The sequence below is a fragment of the Pelodiscus sinensis genome, chromosome 5, assembly GCF_049634645.1.
Source record: "Pelodiscus sinensis isolate JC-2024 chromosome 5, ASM4963464v1, whole genome shotgun sequence".
NCBI classification, from domain to species: Eukaryota; Metazoa; Chordata; order Testudines; family Trionychidae; genus Pelodiscus; species Pelodiscus sinensis.
Genome location: NC_134715.1, coordinates 6,360,361 through 6,383,383, shown reverse-complemented (window position 1 = coordinate 6,383,383; position 23,023 = coordinate 6,360,361). Strand labels below are relative to the sequence as shown.

Below are 23,023 nucleotides of genomic sequence, written 5' to 3'. Positions count from 1 at the left end.
CAGTGCATGACCACGAAGAAAGCCAAAGCTAACATGCACACCATATGATTACGGCCAAGGCATTTTTATTTTAGTGAAAATAAAAAGTCACTGATCTATATTATAATTAGTTTGCTTCTATTGACTTAAGCATCTGAATGTAAGAAGAGTCTGAATGAACTCTCCTCTGACATCTAGTGATACTTCAGGAGCAGACCAAATTTGCAGAGACACACCTACTCTGCCCAGGTGTGCAGCGTGATGGAATTGCATTGCCAAAATGATCCATTTGGCTGCTTTTCCATTACAATTTTCTTGAGTGCTGATCACTGGAGCCCTGTGCACACAGGATCCCAAAAATGAGCAAATGTGGGAAAGCAGAAATTGAACAGAGCTATGCTCGGCTGACACAGAAACTCCTGGAGTTGAATGCTATGAGGTGGTCAAGGGACATCTGTTTAAAACACATCATCAGATGTCAGCAATATAGGAGAGATGAGCTGGAGTGCCATTGAGAAGCCAAGTCACAAAAGTAACTGAAATTCTTCTCTGATGGATTGTATTTACTGAGGGACAACCTCTCCTAAATTCTCAATTACTGAGGGACAATCTACACTCATTGCTACATTTGCTTCCCATAAGCTACATTTAGGGTCTACAGTACCAAAAAAAAAAAAAAAAAAAAAAAACCACCAATCAACCTAAGATACACAACTACAGCTATGAGAATAGCATAGTTGGAGTTGACATTCTTTAGGCTGATTTTCTGTGACGTCCCCACTGTGGGAGGCTGATGTCAGAAACTCTCCAGTCTACTTCCCTTACTCTTTGCAACCGGGTTGAATTCAGGGGCCGACGGGAATGTCATCAGTGGTCCATTTAGTGGTTCCTTACTAGACATGCTAAATCAAATTCAGGATATTTACCCAAAGAAGCCTCCAAAAAAATCAGTGAAGTAGATAAAGGACAAAGGACTATTGAGAGACAGAAATGATTTAATGCAATCTAGATCAAATCAGGTACTATCAATTTGCTCAGAATGTACCAAAAAAACTCTTTTGCTTGCATGGAAACAAATTTAAATAACATGCATCTCACTGGAATAGTAAGAGTATACTCATTCTCTTTTGCAAGTAGCAATGAACTCCAGCCATCTGTTCTGTGCAGTTAAATGAATACCTGAGACATATGATCTACTGTGAAGGCAATGCATCTGCCAATAATGGTGATTTAAAAGCTTTTAAAACAAGGAGTCTGCCACAGAAAGGCAGCCAAAGCTCCACTCTGACTTCCCAAAACAATTTTAATTAAATCTGTTCCAATGACCACCTCTAGTAAGCAAGTATTATACTATTGATATAGCTGCATGTGACTGTTCAACCTTTTAGGGATGGCTGCTGTTAGGGGAAAAAAAGCAGTATTAAAAACGTTTCCTGTTAGATTAAAGGAATCCTATGCTTTTTTGAGATTCCTCTCTCTAGATTTCTTTATTCTCTGTGGAAAATTCTCATGTGTATTTCCAGAACACATCTCTCACTGCTACTGAAGATCAGCAAGGAAAAAAAACCCTCAGAGGATCACACAATTCTTGTCAGATTCTCTGTACAGGCAGTCCCCGGGTTACGTACAAGATAGGGACTGTAGGTTTGTTCTTAAGTTGAATTTGTATGTAAGTCGGAACTGTACATATTGTAGGGGAAACTCTAGCCAAACATTTATCCAGAGCTCAGCTTTATTCTCCCACACCTCACTTCCCTCAGTCCTTTATTCTCAAGCTGAGGTGTCTGCTGAGAAAAGCCGCTCTGCGTCTCTCTGGTCTGCTGGGAGGGGCGCTAGCTTCGCGTCTCCCTGGTCTGCTGGGGGGAAGCAGCTAGTGCGGGGTTGCCTCACCCCGTTTGTAAGTAGGGATCCGATGTAAGTCAGATCCATGTAACCCGGGGACTGCCTGTATTGCATTTCTTATAGTCAAACTAAACATAAAATCCTTAACTCTGACTTCACCTAGATGACCGTATTACATATATTAAATGTGCTATGTAGTGAAAATTTTATTTGCAGAAGAGGAAGACCAAGATAAGAGTTAAGGTTTCTTGAATATATACACTGTGCTCGCTTATTTATAAAGACTGAAATTGACCTTTTCTCATGGAGCTGCAAACATATGTTTGGGTATTCTGTCAGATATGTTGACTCTGTAGATGCTAATACTGCCTTTCCAGGTAATTTCCCTTGTTTGTATTAAATGTATTGTAAGAGCACTTGAGCTTTCTTACCTAGCCACACAGCAGTTAATCATCTCATGTGTGCATTCCGGCAACATCCATTTCTCCAGCCTTGACACATGCAATCTTGCCCAACTCATACCCATTTAGAATGCTTTTGTAAAGATTATTTTCCTAGGCCACTGTTTTGACCACATCACCCAAACTTCCACTGGTTGCCTTTTCCCTAACACATGAAAACATAAGCTACCTGAGTTCACGTTTGAGATTTTTTGGAGTCTACCACCACCTTATTTATCTATCACATGCTATCAAGCTATTAATGCTTCACCTTCTGTCGACCCATAACGCCAGCCTCCCATACAGCTCCTCACAAAAGGGAGGCACATCTCAAACATCTGCAAAACTGCCTCCTTATGTACCTTCAGATCCATCACAACGCTCCTTTTCCACTATGCCTTTAAAAAAACTTGACAATGGTTAAGGTACTGTGTGAAGAAACCACAGCCTATCATGGTGAGCAGTATCATCTCTCTGTTTCCTTACACTCCTCCATATGTCTATACCTCCCCATTGTCTCTTGTCTCATATTTAGATCATAAATGCTCTGGGGCTGGGACCATCTTTTTGTTCCATTTGTACAGCACCTGGCACAATGGAGTTCTGGTAACTGCTTATGCACTACGGTGATATAAATAAATAATAAAATGAGCAACCTTAACTCTTACTCAACTGTCTGCAAGGGGAGAGAGGGAAGTTTCCTAGGGTTGGCTTTCTACCACTCTTTTTAAGGGGAAGGGGTGAAATTGTGTTGGCAAGAGGTGTATCAGACGTGGGCAAGGAGGAATATCAATACAAACATAGTGGAAGTGAGCACGGTAGCAGAGCACCAGGAGGCAGCGGAGAACAAAAGCAGCACAGTAATGCAGAGTTGCAGATACGGCAGTACCATAGGATGATGGTACAGGAACAGAAATGTCTTAATGAATCTGAGGGGTTAAGGGGAAGATGTGAAGGAAGACAGGAGAGCCAGAGAGGAGTTTCACTCAAAGACAGCACAGAAAATTATCTAGAGCTGCTCCTATGCACCACACTTTTCCCCTTTTCAGACTCTCTCCTGAAACACTTATTAGAAACTCAAACTTAAAATTCCCCTACTACTATTCTCTGCTTAATACTTTGATTGCTACACCTGATGAGACAAGGAGACAGATCATCGTAAGTATGGAAAGATGTGTCAGGCAAAAATCAATAGGTGATACTGCGTGTTCTCTGAAACTCAGCCTTAAGTGCCTATAGGCTGTAGGTTAACTTTACACACTAAGTGAAAAAATCTTTTACCTACTTAGCTTAATTATGTCTTTCTTCATAGATTTAGATTGAACTGTAAAAGCTGACTAACAGGTTTAGCCACAAAACTTGCATTAATTTTATTGGGAACTGTATGGCTAAATACTCCAATAGCTTTGAAATCATCAACCCTGGTTCCTGTAGCAGTTATATGAAAAATATTTAGCATTATAAGAAGTTACTCACCAGGTGCAGTAACAATGGTTCTTCAAGATGTGTGTCCTTCTGAGTGCTCCACTCAGGTCTCAGTGCAGCCTCACGCTGGGGATTGGAGAATTTTGCAGAGCACTGCCCCTCGCACTGAGTCTGCGCACCAAGCGTCTCGTGTCTCTGGAATGCATGTGCAGTGCGAGTCCCGTCTGTTCCTTTTCTACCTGTAAGTCCATGGAGACTCCAAGCAGAGGGGAGGACGGTAGGGTAGTAGAGCACCCACAAGGACACACATCTCAAAGAACCATTGACACTGCACCTGTTGAGAAACTTCTCCTTCAGTGAGTGGTGTCCTGTGGTTGCTCCACTCAGGTGACTCGCCAGATGGAGGTGGGCATTGGAGTCTTAAGTTGAAGAAGGAAGGACCACATCTGCTAGAGATGTGGAGGGTACTTTTTGTAGGGCATAGTGCTGTGTGAAAGTACGGTGTGATGACCATGTGGCTGCCCTACAAATGTCCACCAAGGGACGAGGCTATCGCACTTGTGGAGTGAGTCCTGGGACTATGGTGGCTCTTTGTCCCAGAATTCACAAGCGGTATGTACGCAGCCTGCAATTCATTTGGATAGGCGCTGCGCTAAAACAGCTGTTACATGTAGTCCTGACCACGCCACAAAGAGTCTGTCCAATTTTCTGGTTGCTCTAGTTCTATCAAGGTAGAATGTAATTGCCCATCCTGCATCTTGAGTATGTAATATAGCCTCCTTGGGGGAGGCGTGAGGTTTAGGGAAATAAGCAGGTAAGTAAATGGGTTCATTTATGTGGAAGTCAGATATAACCTTAGGGAGGAACTTGGGGTGGGGTCTGAGTATGACTTTATCCCTGGTAAAGGTAGCGGAAAGGTGGGTCAACCATGAGGGCTGCGATTTCTCCTACCCTTCTTGCTGATGTTATTGCCACTATGAATGCCACCTTCATAGATAAGTATTGTAAAGGCATAGTGACTAATAGCTCAAAGAGTGGCCTGGTGAGCATGTCAAAGATCAAATTCAGGTCCCACGGTGGTACCAGGGGGAGCAGGTTGGGACACATTTTCTGTAATCCTGTGAGAAAATGCTTCACTGGGGATGTGCGAAGAGGGAGAAGCCATCTACTGGATCATGGAAGGCCATGATCCCCGCTAGGTGGACTCAGGACGGAGCTGATGGAGAGGCCTGTGTTGCTGAGGTCCATGAGGTAGTCAAGTAAGGTAGGTATAGGGACTGTAGTGGGATGCAAATTGTGCATCATGCACCATTATTGAAAGTGTCCCCATTTGTTTTGATAGGTGCTTCTCGTGGAGGAACACCAATTGTTCAGTAGAATGTGTTTGACTCTATCCAAACAGGTGAGTTCTTAATTCTGGAACCATGAAGAAGGCATGCTGTGAGTTTCAGAGTTTTGATGTTGAGGTGACCCGTGCTGCCAGGGTGCTGCGCCAGGAGTTTCGGCACTACCAGGAGAGGAATGGGTTGATCTCTCGATAGGTAGTGGAGATAAGGGAACCAGGGTTGTCTCGGCCAAGGTGGGGCTATTAAGATTACTGTGTCCCAATCAAACCGAATCTTGTTGATCACCCTGGCAATAAGCAGAATTGGTAGAAAGGCATAGAGTAGGGGAGTTGTCCAAAGAATGGTGAAGGTGTCCGCTTGTGACCTCTTGCCCGCTCCTGCCCAGGAGCAGAATCTGCAGCATTTGCAGTTATAAGGTGTTGCAAAGAGGTCAATAGTTGGAAAGCCCCATTTGTGGAAGACTGAGAAGAGGATATTGGCATTGATCTCTCACTTGTGCTGATCTGAGAAATGTCTGCTTAGTTTGTTAGCTCTCACGTTCTGTTGTTCCAGTATATACATGGCTGTTGGGGTTATCTGGTTCCTGATTCACCAGTTCCAAAATATGACTGCTTTGGCACTCAGACAGCTTGATCAGTCACCCCCCTGCTGATCGACATAGAACATAGAAGGTGTGTTGTCTGCGAGGACACGGATATTTCTGCCCTTTATCGAGGAAGGAAATGAGCACAAGCCCTGTGAATGGCCCTGAGCTCCAGGATGTTGATGTGGAAGTGTCTCTCGTGCTGGGCCCATGTACCCAGTATTGATGTTGTGCCACAATGGGCCCCCCAGCCCATAAGTGATGCATCTGTCATTATGGTAACTAAGGGGTCTGGCCGGTGAAAGGGTATGCCTGTGAGCAGGTTGGCTGGAGATGTCCACCATTCGAGAGACTGTAGTACCGATAGAGGAAGTGTGAGATGCTTCATGAGGCTGTGTTGGGTTAGTATATAGTTGATTGTGGGCCAATGTTGAAGGCACCTTGTGTGTAGCTTTGCAAATAGAACTACAAAAGTTTTGGCAGTCATATGTCCCAATAACTGGACTGTGGAGAAGGGAGTCTGCCTGACCTGTTGAACGAAGCCACAGATTGCCTCGAATCTTTGTGGCAGGAGGTAGGCTCTTGCTGTGACCAAGTCTAGAAATGCCCCCAATAAATTATAGCCTATGCAAAAGATATCTGGTGGATTTTTGTATATTGATAAGCAGGCCAAGTCGGGAATAACATTCCCTGGTAACAGCTGTCATGATAGTAGTTAGTTGATAGGTAGGGCCCTGATTAGACAATCGTCGAAGTAAGAGAAGATAATGATATTTTGCCTTCTGAGGAAAGCCATGACGACGGCTAGCGTCTTTGAAAATACTCAAGGGGCCGTAGAGAGGCTAAAGGGGAGGACTCTCTACTGATACTGGGCTTGGACCATGAAAAATCTGAGAAATCTTCTGTGGGATCAGTGGATAGTTACATGAAAATATGCATCTTGGAGGTCGAGGGCTAAGAACCAGTCCCCTTCATCCAGTGCAGGTATGATGGCTGCCAGGGTCACCATCCTGAATCTTGTGCTGCGAATGAACTCGTTGAGTTTCCTGAGATTGAGGATCAGTCTCCATCCCCCTGTATTTTTTTTGGCTATGAGGAAATAATTGGAGTAGGGAATTGCATAACCCGATTTGATAATTCCCAGGACCCATTTGTCTGTGGTAATTTAGGTCCGTTGTTGGTAGAAAGGTCTCAGGCAGTGATGGAAGGTGACCTTGGAATGCACTAGAATTGCAGGGTGGTCGCTCAGACCCTCGACTAACACTTCAAGTTTGCCGTTTGGTGAGAAGTGGATTAAGCTGTGGAGGAGTGGTTTTGCTGCATCCTCCTCCTGTTAGGACATTGTGTGGGCCTGTTGTCATATGGCCTCTGCTGTTGTCTATAGTAATTGTAATTATAGTCCCTAGGCCTTTGGTAGGGGGTATATTTGCATTTATCAGGTGAGGTGTACATTCCCAGAGTGCAGCGTGTCATTCGAGAGTCCTTTATTGAGTGTAGGATCTCATCTGTGTTGTTAGCGAATAGCTGTTTTCTATCAAAGGGGAGATTCTCCACATTTGACTACAATTCTCTTGGGACCCCTGATGACTGTAGCCACAAGGCTGTACACATTACAATGGCTGTGGCTCTAGCAGCAGAGTTTGCGACATCCATAGTGACCTGGAGAGCAGTTTTCGCTATTGACAAACCTCCTTAATAATGGATTGATGGGGAGGTCATTTATTGTCAAGGAGATCCTAAAGCAGGTATTATAATTTGGCATCGTTGGCATGATCATAATTGGCCAGAAGGGCTGTATAATTTGATATACTGAACTGGAGTGTGGCAGAAGTGTACACTTTGCGGCCAAAGGTGTCTAGCCATTTGTGTTCTTTGTCACGGAGCATAGACTTAAATTGTGGGTTCTTAGCCTTGCGATTAACCGAGTTCACTACCAGTGAGTTCAGTTGGGTTGTGCAAAGAGAAAGTGTGTGTCTTTTGCAGGGAAAAAATATTTTCTGTCTGCTCTACGGTTTGTGGGCGGAACAGAGGCTGGATTTTTCCACAGGGTATCTAAAAGTTCAAGGATAGCTTCATTGACAGGTAAAGCTATCTTCAAGGATGCTGTTGGTTGTAATATGATGAGTAATTTGTATTGTTTATCTTGAACCTCTTGTAATGTGATGTTTTGGGATTGGGCTACCCATTTAAACAATTTCTGAAATTGTTTCAGATCATCTGCTGGTGGAGAAGGCGAGATCTGAAATACTGCTTTGTCCTGTCTGGATCTAGGTTCGTGTGAGGAGCTCTCCGAATCTGAGTGAGGTGAGTTGTCATGCTCATTAGAACCCCGCTTGAGAGATTACTGAGGGTAGGTGAGCAAGCGAGGAGCATGCAGAGATTGTGGGTGAGCGCTTGAAAGTGTGCTGTTGAGATGTAGAGGCTGTGTGTCTTGAGTGGTAAGCGTGGGAAGAACGTAGTTGGTACCCCTGCCATGTGTCCCAAGGAACCTAATGAAGCTGGAACTGATGTGGGGGGTTTCTCCGCGGTGCCAAAGATTGGCAGCACCGAGGAAAGAGAGGCTCTAGGCAGCACTGATAACAAGCATGCCGGGGAAGTCCTTGTTGCTTGAGAGCCTTTGCGGGGTGATGAAGCTGTCCTGCCAGAGGGCTTTTGTTGTCCCCTCAATTCCTCTGATTTGTCCCTTGAAAGTTGAAGAGACTTTTCCCAGAGCATGGCTTTAAGCCGCATTTCACAGTCTTTTCTGGCCCTAGCATCACATTCCGACAGCCAGGGCACTTATGTGCTGCATGGGACTCCCTCAGGCATTTGACACAGAAGGCATGGCTGTCAGAGGTAGGCATTGAGTCTCTGCATAAGTTGCATCTTTTAAAGCCAGGGGAACCCCGCATGCTAAAGGGAAGTCGCCGTGGTGGCTGCTTTTTTTTTTTTTTTTTTTTAAACAATCAACGTTGAAACTAGCTATAATTAACGAATTTGAGGTAAAGCCTAAACTAATTATAAATGTCTCGTTTCCCTGTGAGGAAGAAGAGTGCTGCTTTGAACTCCGTCTTCAGCTGAAGACGGTTTAAAAGGAACTGACTGAACTCGCACTCCACGTGCACTCCACAAACGGCAAGGCACGAAATGCTTGGTGCAGTGCAAGGGATACTGCTCTGCAAAACTCTCCGATCCCTGGTGCGAGGATGCACCAAGACCTGAGTGGAGCACCCACAAGGACACCACTAACAAGTTATAAATATTAGGAGTAAACTACTGTTACTGTGGGTTGTTCTTGCTTTTTGCTCAAAATTTATTAATACTCGTCAGGTTCTTCTTTCATTTCTCTCTCTCTCTGTTTTAGGTACTTATTTTATCCATACATGAAGACTAAAACCCGGAAGTGAAGACACTCAGACCAAGAACTGGTGCTTTTATGTCCCTCCTAATTTTAACTCCACTAAACATCATCTTCCAATACTGAATACACTTACATACATGTCTAGCTTTAAGAATATGAATCGTCCCATTGAGGTCAATGGATTGCAGTGCCTAAGTATATGCAGGATCAGAACTCCAGGCACCAATTCCCAATGAGTTTTGTATAGGAGAACACTTCAGTTCACGCAGATTCCTTATATAGTCAAACTAAAAAACAAAAACCTTAACTCTGGTTTCACCTAGATCGGGGCTGGGAACCTAAGGCCTTGGGGCTGGATGAGGCACCTGGTTTGCCTGGATCTGGCCCCTGAGGCTCCCTTCTCCCCCAATACTGAGGAACCCGTGCTAGCACTCCAGCCCCTCCGCTGCCCCCCATGCAGCTGAAGCACACAATCTACTAACTTGCTCCCACTGCACCCAGATCCAGTGCGTGAGGGGAATGTGGAGAGTATCTTTCTTCTTCTCAGTCAGGGGCCACATCAGTGGTGGTCTGTTTGCGGGTTTTTTGCTTCTCAGTTGTGTACAGCCCCCAACTGATTTTTCTGTGGGTCAGCAGCCAAGACCCAGCATTCTACATATGTAGAATCAGGGTTTACCTCAACTAGTGGATGAAAACACTGAGCTCTCCATATGGTAATTTATTGGCATATTCTTTATCGTTACACCTAAGAGAGACTAATTTGTACAGTGTTGCAATCTTAAGTTTTCACCAAGGCCAAGTCAACACACACAAGGAACATTCACAAGGCTATTTAAATACCATTTTTGTAGGCATGCACTAAAGCACTCTGTATCATTAGCATTCCCAAATATAATCCTTGATCATCTCTGGATCCATCTTAGAATTCAGACACAAACTGACTTAGTTAAAACACGGAAAGTCCACATTTTAGTATAATGAGATTCCTTGGGGAGGGAAAACTTGGCCTAACAAGTTAAACTTTCATGAAGTATGACTAGATATTCAGAGAAGTGCTTCAACAGAAGTCTTATTTAATCCAAAGTAAAGGTTCAAATGTGTTTTAGGAATTTGAAAAAAAAAGACAACCTCTAATATTAAATGTAAAATTATTTAAATATCTCTACTCCATTCAAGTTTATTTCATTGTAGTACATGTAATAATATCAAAAGCATTAAAGTCCTTTTGCTCTTTATGCACTAAGTCATGTACAGAACAGATAATTACAGGTTTGCTGTTTCTTGGATTTAGTTTTATTACATGGTTTATCCAAGGTGAAATGTCTAAGACATCAGAAACATACATGCACTTTTTTATAAAACCGAAACACTGATATTTTATAGATTCACTACTCAAAACACTCCTGGATTGTGAATTCATTTAATGAATAAACTGGGAATGAATAAGGACATTCTTAATTCAACAGAAGAGTACAACTGCAAATGTAGAACTCTGAATTTCATCTTTTAAAATAATCTATTCTACTACTTGCTCATCACGCACAAATATCTATATCTATGTTTTTGCTGACAGACATGCTTCTATGAAGTTTGAAAGATAGATTTTTAAACAGCCATATGGCATGTGACACAGAAAAAGCACTGACTGTCAAACTCCATCCACCAGATACCAATTTTAAGAATGTGTGGGCAATATTTTTAAGATGGGAGGAGAAAAAACCCATGTAATAGTTACCAAATGTTTGTAACTAAGTTCACAATCTGATTCAGAACACTGAAATACTCCCTGAACTGAATGCCAGAAATAAATACTGAAATCTTTCTGTTAGGCAACTAAAGCTTTGATTGCTTAATTTGCTTTTTGGTAGTTTGAATAAAGTTAAACAGACATTATATACAAATATGTACATACTTAATTTGAAAACATCTATTTTTTTCTTAAAATTTAGTGTCATCCCCTACCAAATAAAGTATATTTCTATTTACAATGTATTTTTTTCAGGTATAAAGACAATTCTCAGTATCTGCAGCATTGCTACCTGGATACTCAAGATTTTTTTTTAAAAAGTATCTGCTGATTGAAGAGCAACTGCAATGCAATTCCAATTTACTAGCTACATATTTAGTAAAAGATATTCCTTTAACAAAATCAGTATATACTACCCCTTTACACAGATTGTGAGACTAGAGAAAACAGAGCAGACCTATATTAAACAAAGCTGTTACAGGAAAAACTGCTAAGTTATTCTAGTCAGAAAATGTACTGCTACTGCTCATGACAATACCAAAAAAAGGAAGGTATAAAATTTTGTCATCAGACACATGCACTGATATCCCACTAAGTAAATGGGAATTACATAGGCACACCCAAAGACAGAATCTGGCCATAATACAAGAGAACATCTCTCTCAGGATAAGTCTACACTGCACGGCTATTACGGGATACTGGAGGTCTAACAAAAAGCCGCCCGTTATTTCGAAATATTTTTTGAAATAACGGGTGTGCTATTTCATCATCTTGGTAAACCTCATTGCATGAGGAACAAGGGAAGGCTCGAAATAGCACATTATTTCGAAATTTGGCACCAAAGTTCAAAATAAGCTATTACAAAATAGATTTGAGATAAAATACGCAATTTGTGTAGAAGATTAAAAAAGAAGATTAAGGGGGGACATGATAGCGGTTTTCAAATATCTAAAAGGGTGTCACAAGGAGGAAGGAGAAAATTTGTTCCTCTTGGTTTCTGAGGACAGGACAAGGAGTAATGGGCTTAAAGTGCAGCAGGGGAGGTTTAGATTGGATATTAGGAAAAAATTCCTAACTGTCAGGGTGGTCAAATATTGGAATAAATTGCCAAGGGAGGTGGTGGAATCTCCCTCTCTGGAGATATTTAAGAACAGGTTAGATAGACATCTGTCAGGGATGGTGTAGGTGGAGCTTGGTCCTGCCTTGAGGGCGGGGGGCTGGACTCGATGACCTCTCGAGGTCCCTTCCAGTCCTATGATTCTGTGATTCTATGATTCTAAGTTTAGTGTGTTTAGAGTTTTCATTATGTGTGCTGAAAAAAGTTCAGATATTTACTTCTCAACTGGTGGATGGAGAAGACACAGTATTTGCCATATCCCTGCAGCCCCAGCAACACGCTTTTTGGCGATTACTGAATGCTTCAAAGATATCACCCAGTACCCTCTTCCCTACATTTTGCACCCATCAAATTAAGAGCATTTGAGATGGAGAAATTAAGGAAAAAAATCAATTTAACTCATTCCAAAATTCATCTACAGTACCTATTCTACACTGAGATCTTAACAGTATTTACAGTAATCCAAATGGTTTTGTCTCATTGTAACAGTATTTCTCACTAATTTACCACCCGAAAGACAATGGCAACCACTTGTTCAAAAATTGCATTTTTGTGAAGGCGATTGACAATAGGGGGAAAAAATTGGTTTGGTGTTTTGCTTCTTTATATTGAAGATGTATTATGAGAAGATCTGAAGGGCCTAACTACACTCAAACCCCTCAAGTGGCATTCACAGTACAAATACGTAGGAAGGAACAATGACGGTCCTGAGAGTTTATAATTCATAGATTCTAAGGGAGCACTGATCATCCAGCCTAGATCTTCTACATAACACAGGCCACAAAACTTCCCCAAAACAATTCCTGTTTTTAAAGAGACTTTTAGGAAAAAAATTAAAAAATACCACAGTGATGAAGAACACACAATAACTTTTAATAACTTGTTAACAATTAGGGTAATCAACAATTAGAACAATATACATTTAATTTCCAGTATGAATTTAACAAGCCTCAACTTCCTGGTAGACTAAAGAGCCTATTACAGGGGTTATACACTTCTGATACATGATCCACCAGGGTAATTCACTGGCAGGCTGCAAAACATTTTGTTTATATTGATCGGCCACAGGCACAACCTCCCTGTAGCTCCCAGCAGTTGCAGTTCACCATTCCTGGCCAATAGGAGCTGCAAAAATTGGCATGGGTTGTAGGGATGGACTGGGCACTGCTTCCCACAGCTTGCATTGGCCAGGAGCAGTGAACCACAACCCCTAAGAGTCATACCTGTCAACGGTTAATGTAAACAAAATGTCTCATGGCCTATCAGCAGCTTACCCTGATGTGTCATATACCAAAGGTTCCATACCCCTGGCCTAATATCTAATATTTGTTCTTGATTTACATATTAACAGACTGTGATCAAATCACTAACCAGACAATACAGGAACAAAGTTGAGGAAAGGGAAATAATCACAGAAATATAGGGTTGGAAAGGATTATAAAAGGTCATCCCACCCACCCCCTTGACACCTGGACTATCCCTGACAAGATGATGTCTAACTGTCTCTGAAAAATATTCAGTACCGGGGATTCCACAGATGTAACTTACTATATCTCCTGCTTTTTTCTTATATTTCTCTATTCACTGCCACTTTTGGGGATGGGGAGACAATCTCTCGACAGTCTCTCTTTGCTTGCTCCACCCTCCTTCCAGACACTATTTCAGGGTGTCTTTATCTTAGGCCTCATCTATACTTAAAAGCCGGAGAACAATCTGGCATTCAATTAAGCAAGTCTAGTAAATACCCGCTAAATCGAACCCTGAGGGCACTCCCATTCTGTGCTGGTACTCCGGGCAGTTGCAAGGAATAAGGGAAGCTGACAAGCATGTTTGCTCCTGTCCACCTCCTGCTGTGAAGATGGCTGCCCAGCCCAGCCCCACCTGGCCCCACTGCCACTGGGAATTCATAGAATCATAGAACTGGAAAAGACCTCAGAAGGTCATCAAGTCCAGCCCCCTGCTCTAGGCAGGACTAATCCCAACTAAATCAATCCAGCCAGGGCTTTGTCAAGCCGAGACAAACACCTCTAGGGATGGAGACTCCACTACTTCCCTAGGGAACCCATTCCAGTGCTTCACCACCCTCCTAATGAAATAGTTTTTCCTAATATCCAACCTGGACCTCTCCCACTGCAACTTGAGACCATTGTTCCTTGTTCTGCCATCTGTCACCACTGAGAACAGCCTCTCTCCATCCTATTTGGAAGCTCCCTTCAGGAAGTTGAAGGCTGCTATCAAATCCCCCTCACTCTTCGCTTCAGCAGACTAAACAGACCCAACTCCCTCAGCTGCTCCTCATAGGTCATATGCTCCAGCCCCCTATTCATTTTGGTTGCCCTCCGCTGGACCCTCTCTAATGTGTCCACATCCTTTTTGTAGTGGGTGGCCCAGAACGGGACACAATATTCCAGATGTGGCCTCACCAGAGCCGAATAAAGGGGAATAATGACATCTCTGAATCTGCTGGCAATGCTTCTCTTAATGCAACCTAATATGCCATTAGCCTTCTTGGCTATAAGAGCACACTGTTGACTCATATCCAGCTTCTCATCCACTGTAACCCCTAGGTTCTTTTCTGCACAAGTGCTACTTAACTGGTTGGTCCCCAGCTTGTAACTATGCTTGGGATTCTTCCGTCCCAAGGGCAGGACTCTGCACTTGTCCTTGTTGAATTCCCCAGCCCCACGGACAAGGGACGGGGGGAGGGCGGGGAAAGGGGGGTGATCCCTGGCCAGGGTGCTGGGGGTTTCCCGGGTTACCCCAGCCCGGGCTACCTGTACACCACCAGCCCCACTGCCAGTGCCAGTCTTGCTACCACTGGGGGTTCCCTGGCCCAGGGCTGCCTGGTTCTCACCTGGCCAGGGTTTCTCTGGCCAGGGCGGGGGTTCTCCTTTCCCCACCTGGCCCCACTGACACTGGGGTTCCCCAGCCAGGGCTTCCCAGCCACCATCTGGCCCAGCCACTGCTGACCCAGTCAGGGCTCCCTAGCTCTGTGTTCTCCCAGCTAGCTCCCGCTCCTGCCGGACCACAAATTTTGCCAGACCAGAGAGTCCCAGATCTTGAAGGTTCAACCTGTACTGCATTTCGTTGTACTTGGGGCTACTCTTTAAGAACATACAAGACTTCATCTATGCAAAATGCAATTGCCCAATTGTGTGTTTCTATGGGATGAGGAACAAGAAAGTACGGCACCTATAAATGCAGCACCAGATATTTTCAAAGTTTCTACAGGTATACAAGGCACTCAACTTTACTTTCTGTATAGTCTGGTACTTAGGTCTCCACAGGACTGCTTCACACTCTCTCGTTACAGCACTGTGGATCCATAGGTTGCTCATGATGTTGGTTATGTTCAACTACACTTCTTAGTACTCAGGCTTATTTAAAAAAAAAAGTAGAGCACCTACTGAGATACATCAATACAGTAGTTCAACGTTAAAAGATGCCTCATTTCTGAAAGATTCTACCAGTTAGAGACAATGCTCCCTATACATAAATTAGGAAATACCAACTGAACCAGTAATATCTCAAACCCCCCATATATTATTTTTATCATAAATAATATATACAGAAGGTTTGGATGAAAGACTCTGCATAAGTGTCTGTCAGTTACTGTGGAAATAGACTCAATGTTTTTTTAACACTAAAGTATATTCGTCTTTAAATCTGGTTATACTCAATAAAACAGAAAAATTCTAAATTTAAAAACTAAGGCTGTTGATTAATGGCAGTTAAAACTCATACGATTAACTCAAAAAAATTAATTGTAACTGGTTGCAGTGTAAAACAATACCAATTGAAATTCATTACATTTTAGATGTTTTTCTACCTTTTCATTACAGTACAGAATAAAGTGTACAATGCTCACTTTTATGATTTTTATTACAAATATTTGCACTGTAAAAATGAAAAACAATAGTATTTTTTAATTCACATCATGCAAATACTGTAGTGCAATCGCTTTATCATGAAAGCGTAACTTACAATGTAGGGGGTATTTTTTGTTACAGAACTGCACTCAAAAAAAAAAAAGCATGTAAATTTTGGAGCCTATAAATCCCCTCAGTCCTACTTCTTGTTCAGCAAATCGCGACAAACAAGTTAATTTACATTTACAGGAGATAATACTGCCTACTACTTATTTACCTGAAAGCCAGAACAGGCATTTGCCTGACACTTCTGTAGACAGCATTGAAAGATATTCACTTGCCAGAAATGCTAAACATTCATATGACACTTCATGCTTCAGCTACCATCCCAAAAGACATGGTTATATGATGAAGATTAGAGACCTGCGCAAATGCAAAATTTGTATCCACATCCATAAAAGTGAGACGTGGATTCCTGAGGATATAAAGAAGATATCTGCGACTTTTCAGGGCTATAGTGATGATGCTCGTTAATAAAATACATTAATTAAATTTGTAACTGAATTCCTTGGAGAATTATGTCTCCTGTTCTATCTTACACACATTTTGCCATACACTCGAGGTTCTGGCAGTCTTGGTTAAGAAATCTGCGATGAAAATGTTGACAAAACACTAAGAAGATACCCATGTGAGATTTCTAAAAATAGCTACAGCACTCGACCCAAGGGTTAAGAATCTGAAGTCCCTTCCATAATCTTAAAATCTTAAAAGAGACAAACTTTGAAACTACAGAACCCAAGCCTTCAACTTTCTGCTGGTGGCATTTTATTCAGATGTCCGATCCACTCTGCTCTGGATCATTATCAAGCAGAACCCTTCAACAGTAGGGACTGTAAATAGTTAACCAGTAAGCACTGTTTCCAGTTAATCAGTAGGAGCTTGAGCAGCTCCCCATTGGCTCCCAGCTGGGGGATGCTCCAGTTCTGCAGAGCCCACCATAGGCAGGGGCTCCTTCGGCCAGCCGGCCAGAACAACCTCTGTCATGGCAGGCCCACCTGCCCCGTTCCCTGGCCACAGGTTATAAGCTGGCTCCCGGGGAGATCTCTTGCTGGCCCAGCTCCCAGTGAGGCTTCTTTAGAGTTTACACTGAAGAGCCCACAGTGTGTAATCGCTAGGATTTTTAGCGGTTACACAGTTACATTTTTAAATGACTTGAAATGATTTTTTTCCAAAAATGACAGAGAGAAGCTGAGATTTTAAGTGAATTATTTTAAAAGTAAAGAAGCAAATACTAAAGTTAACAGGTTACAAAACTGAAAACCAATACCTGTGAATATAAAAGTAAGAATTGAGCACTCTAGCTCTTATGCGTCCTTTCCAATAACATGCCTAACACTCATGTAAATCAGGTTACAAACAAGGATAAGAGTTTAATACTATGGGTATGTCTGTTACAATTATACAATCAGGTACATTATTCATGTCCAACCATGTCCTCAATATTTCATCAAAAGGGGTCACGATGGCTTCTGCCAAACGCAAACTGATTGCCATGGTTATTGAAAGAAATATGATTGTGCAAGAAATATGTTAAGAAATATGTAAATATGATGATTAGATTGCAAAACTATTAAACTGAGACTTGTCAAAAGGTGAGGCAGGGTATCAGGGAAAATTCAACTGACGCTGAGAACAAAGGACATTTGTAGAGACAGCACTTTGTAAGTTTCCACCTGGTCCAGACAGTGAACAAAGACAAACCAACCCCTGGAGAGCTCTCTGAAGAGGGGCCCCTCTGAGCTAAAAGACAGTAACCTGTAACTGTACAAGAGACAAAGAAATGGCCCAAGAGGTTATCCATTGCAGAGAAGAATCTGCATCAGGGGTATCTTATGAAAGGTGAATCCCTGCTTTCTGAATTGGACAAGGAATGCAAAAAACTTCACCACTGCGTGAAATACTTTGAGTCGGAAAAATAACTTACCCTTCCCTTATACTTGCTTTTATTTGAATCATGCTCTCAAACTCTACTAAATAAACCTTAATTTGGTTTTACTATAGCACAAGCGATTGAGATATGTCTAAAAAGAGCACTGAACTAAGATGAGGTGAAACCAGTAAACCAGAGCGCACCATTTGCCTGGATCAGTGTACAACACAGGTGCACAGAATATAAGCGACTGGGCACTCAAATGTAACAAAGTGGTTCATGTAAATGGCTAGCCTATAACTGGAAAGAGTGAGGCTTGTGAAGCTCAGAGTACAGCACCTATGCTGTCAGCAGTAAGTATCTAGGAACAAAAAGTTGATCCTGGTATGCACAGATAGCTCCCAGCACAGTAAGCAGTACTTGTAAACAGCTAGTACTGATTCTTCCTGGACAGACTGTGTAACCTGAAAAGTGTCTCAGTGATTCATTTATGAATTCTACTTCTGCAGACTATTCTGGAGAAAAATAATAAAAGGACACAAAAGACTTCAAAATTCCAGAAAGCAAACACATCTGCATTTATACAAAGGAAACATTTAAAAGTTGCAAAATTTTCACCAGACTAAACAAATTGATCAAACTGAGGTCAGAAACATCTCACGGAACAATATCAAAAATAGTGCAGATAAAGCTTTTCCTTGAACTACTCTAGTATTTTTGGTGAGGTACAATACTGGATTAGATGGGGAAGGAATTTTCCTCCCAGGTCAGACTGGCAGAGACTGGGGAGGGGGAGGGGAGAGAAGGAGTTGACCACTCTGGGTTACTTGCTGGTTTCAACTAGAATAAATGGTGAAGTCTTTGTAGCACGAAATCTTTAAATTCAAGCTTAAAGAACTTCAGTAACTGAGTAAGTGGTTATGGCCTATTACAGGAGTTTGTGGATGGTCCTTTCTGGACATAAAGGCCTAGTCTCTGCACTACAATCACCCGTCGATGTAATCAAATAGCACAGCTGAAATCGACGTACTTTCCACATTGATAGACCATGCAGTGCAGACAAGCCCAAAGTCTTTGGTTATGTCTACACAGCAACTAAACATCCAAGGCTGGTCCATGTCAGCGAATAGTAGCAAACATGTCTGCACACAGGCTGAGACCTCCATGGGGGAAGGGAGGAGAGTCCTAAAGCCCGGACTTCACCCCAAGTTCAGATGTTTACATGCCATTTAATAGCCCAGCAGTCCGAGTCCCCAAAGTGACTCAGTTGGGCAGGTGCTTAATTGCAGTGCAAATATGTCTTATGAGACTGTAAAATGTTCAAGTATAGACTAGGGACGTAAAATCCTGGTTAATCAGTTAACCAGTTAAACATTCAGGTGACCTAAAGTTTAACTGGGTAACCAACTAAAGTGGGGTCCATGCTGAGGAATGCTCCAGCTCTCAGCCCGCAGGGTTCACACAGGGCTGCCACTGGCTCTGCCAGCTCCTATCCTGTTAGAAGAGTTCCTGCCTGCAGGGCACCTAGGGTTCCCTGCAGACAGGAGCCGCTCTGGACATCAGAGCAGCTCCTCTCTGCGGTAGCCTCCTGCCCGTGGCAGGTGGGGAAATGCTCCAGCCCCCAGGCATTACCAGTTAACTTTTCACATGGCTAGTAAGGCAGCCTTATTGATCACAATCTCAGTGAGAAATTATGAATCACACAGAATGTATGTTATCCATTTTGTTATCAGATCTATATTTTAGACGGACAGTATTTGAATTAACTAACTTGATCCTGTGTCTGGGATCTCATTCAAAACAATACCAGCGTCTCAAGCAAAACTGATAGTAGTCTAAAAGGCTCCTTAAATACAGATATGATCTATACAGCTATTTTAAATGGACTCTTAATATTACACACTTTATACAAAGTTCCTAAAGTTCTTTCCTTTCGAAAGGCCCTCCCCACACACATTTCAGAAAGAGAGATTTTGTCTCACTGCCCACAACTGGGCTCACCCCCAGCAACACTCAGTTAGCTGTAATACTTGCAAATGTGTGCATGTAGGTTACAAGGCAAAGCAGGCTTAAGAACCTGGATATGGTTTAAGCCAGCAAGAGCCATTTCGCCCCCTGCCGTTTTCAAAGGGCAAATTAACAGATACTCCCCAGTGAAAGGAGAGCCCCTCAACTCCGAAGGCTACAATTACCCCCTTGGCCTCTCTTGCGGGGGACCGGTCCCCATAGTGGCGCCGTCCAGCCGCCACAACCCGACCCCCGAGCTTTCTCTTCTTTCTCTGCGCCCCGGGGCCCTTTCTCCGTGCACAGCGCGGTGCGGTGCTGCCTCCTCCCGGCTGTGCGGAGCCCCGCCAGTGGACAGCTTATGCAACCAGATCAGTTGGGCCACCCCAAAGGCCTCCAAGTCCCGCCTGACCGGCAGTGGGGATCCCGGTCCCTCCCGCCGACCCGCTGTGGCGAGGTCCCGCCGGCCGCACAACAGGAGACAGGGAAAGGCAGCCCGCCACCGGGAGACCGAGAACACACACCGGCCCGCAGCCACACCTCCAGCACGTGTTGGCTGAGCCCCGCGGCTCCGCAGTGATCCCCTCCTGGGCCCCTGCCAGCCGAGACCCCTCAGACTCGGGGGGGCTCGCAGCTACCCCTCTCCCCGCACCTGCCAGTAGAGCCCGCTCCACCCGCTGGGCAAGTGACAGCCGTGCTCCCCCTTCTCTCCCACACACACAGGTACCTGCCAGCTCCCCCCACCCCCGAGGCCCCCAGATCACGGTCCCGCAGCCACCCCCCCACACACACACACACCCCGGCACCTGCCAGCTGAGACACCCCACACACACACACACACACACCCCCCGGCACCTGCCAGCTGAGACACCCCCCCACACACACACACCCCGGCACCTGCCAGCTGAGACACCCCCCCCACACACACACACCCCCCGGCACCTGCCAGCTGAGACACCCCCCCCCACACACACACACCCCGGCACCTGCCAGCTGAGACCCCCCCCCCCCACACACACACACCCCGGCACCTGCCAGCTGAGACACCCCCCCCCACACACACACACACCCCGGCACCTGCCAGCTGAGACACCCCCCCCCACACACACACACCCCGGCACCTGCCAGCTGAGACACCCCCCCCCCACACACACACCCCGGCACCTGCCAGCTGAGACACCCCCCCCCCACACACACACACCCCGGCACCTGCCAGCTGAGACACCCCCCCCACATACACACACACACCCCGGCACCTGCCAGCTGAGACACCCCCCCCACATACACACACACACCCCGGCACCTGCCAGTTGAGACACCCCCCCCACACACACACACACCCCGGCACCTGCCAGCTGAGACACCCCCCCCACACACACACACACCCCGGCACCTGCCAGCTGAGACACCCCCCCCCCCACACACACACACACCCCGGCACCTGCCAGCTGAGACACCCCCCCCCCCACACACACACACCCCGGCACCTGCCAGCTGAGACACCCCCCCCACACACACACACACACCCCGGCACCTGCCAGCTGAGACACCCCCCCCCCCACACACACACCCCGGCACCTGCCAGCTGAGACACCCCCCCACACACACACACACCCCGGCACCTGCCAGCTGAGACACCCCCCCCCCACACACACACACACCCCGGCACCTGCCAGCTGAGACACCCCCCCCACACACACACACACACCCCGGCACCTGCCAGCTGAGACACCCCCCCACATACACACACACCCCGGCACCTGCCAGTTGAGACACCCCCCCCCCCCACACACACACACCCCGGCACCTGCCAGCTGAGACCCCCCCCCCCACACACACACACCCCGGCACCTGCCAGCTGAGACCCCCCCCCCACACACACACACACACCCCGGCACCTGCCAGCTGAGACACCCCCCCCCCACACACACACACACACCCCGGCACCTGCCAGCTGAGACACCCCCCCCACACACACCCCGACATCTGCCAGCTAAGACCCCTCCCCCACACGGGTACCGACCAGCTACTCCAACCCCGAGACCCCCAGATCGCGGTCCAGCAGCCACACACACACACACACACACAGGTAAGAAATAGCTGAGACCCCCCCACACACACACAGCACACAAGCCGATAAGAGCTAACCCCCCCCCCCCCCGCACTCAGGTACCTGCCAGCTGAGACCTGCAGCCCCCCCCCCCCCCCCGCACCTCGGACACCTCCTCCTCCTCCTCGTCCTCCTCCTCGCTGCCGTTGTCGCTGCTCTCGCCGCCGCCGCTCTCGCTGCTGCTGGCCGGGCGGCAGGTCCGGCTGCGCTTGGGCTTCTGCGGCTTCTTGTGCAGCAGCAGGTCGCAGACCCGCACCAGCCCCCGCGGCGCCAACGGGGACTGGCCGCCGCTCAGGCCCGCGGGGCTCGCAGCATCGCCGCCGCCGTCCCCCCCCTCCGCCCCGGCCGCCTGGTCCATGGCTGGGGCCGCGCTCGGTCCCCCCCGGCGCTGCTGTCGCCGCTCGGTCACCTCTAGCGCCGGCGCCGCGCCACCTCTCGCGATATTTGGCGCCGCCGTCACTGGCGCCGGGTGTCGCGTCCCCTCCCTCTTCTCCGGCTTCCCAGTGTCCTCGAGCCCTGCCGGCCCTTTCCCCTTCTGCGCACGCTTGGCGCGGCGCCGGATTCGGAAGCGCTTGACGTCATTACGCTCCCGCCGGCCGCTCGCCCTATCTGCGGCGCGGTTGTCTCGCGCTGGTGCTTGGGCCCGCCCTCGCGCCCAGTCGTCTGGCGCGAGCGCTTGTTCTGTCCTCGACTCCCGCCTTTTCCCAGGCGGCGCGAGGTGCAGTGACGTGCCCAGGGGTCACCCAGCAGCCCAACCGACGGCTGCGCTGGGCATAGAACCCGGGTCAGCTGAGTCTCGTGCAGCGCCTGGTGAACTGCACAAGCCTGCTGCAGCCCCCTGCATCTTGCACTCGCCCCCTTGAGTTCAGTGCAGCCAGGGCATGGGGCCCGCAAGCGCAGTTCCCCCCAGTCATTTCGTTTTCATGTTAATCACCTGCAATGCTGTGTAGTGACCCAAATGCTCATCTGGAAAGTGACCCGCACCATGTCTCACTGCCCATTTGCAGTCTCCCTGGGCTTCCTAATGCCCTCGGCCCCAGACTGGTGATTGGTTAAGAACATAAGAACGGCCATGCTGGGTCAGACCAAGGGTCCATCTAGCCCAGTGTCCTGTCTGCCGACAGTGGCCAATACTAGATGCCCAAGAAGGAGGAAACATAACAGGTTATCTTCACACGATTCCTCCCCTGTCACCCATTTACAGACAAACAGAGGCTAGGGACACCATTCCTACCATCCTGGCTAATAGCCATTGATGGACCTAACTTCCATGAATCTATCTCGCTCTTTT

General features: G+C 46.0%; 1 protein-coding gene and 1 long non-coding RNA gene across 8 annotated transcripts in view; one reads left to right on the top strand and one right to left on the bottom strand.

The window, feature by feature from the left end:
- ANKRD17 (ankyrin repeat domain 17) overlaps window positions 1-22,127 on the bottom strand; it is a 135,603-nt gene extending 113,476 nt beyond the window's left edge. For 6 of the 7 annotated variants that reach the window (XM_075929381.1, XM_075929383.1, XM_075929382.1 and 3 more), the window contains exon 1: window positions 21,836-22,127. In XM_075929381.1, coding sequence (XP_075785496.1) covers window positions 21,836-22,090 — 255 coding nt within the window. In that variant the 5' untranslated portion in view covers window positions 22,091-22,127. The remainder of the gene's footprint in view (window positions 1-21,835) is intronic. The other variant, XM_075929389.1, reaches the window with a different exon arrangement.
- Window positions 5,916-8,881, top strand: LOC112546179 (uncharacterized). Its single transcript, XR_003089823.2, has 3 exons — window positions 5,916-6,016; window positions 7,828-7,919; window positions 8,643-8,881. It is a non-coding gene; the product is annotated as an uncharacterized LOC112546179 (long non-coding RNA).
- Window positions 22,128-23,023: the final 896 nt, after the last annotated feature.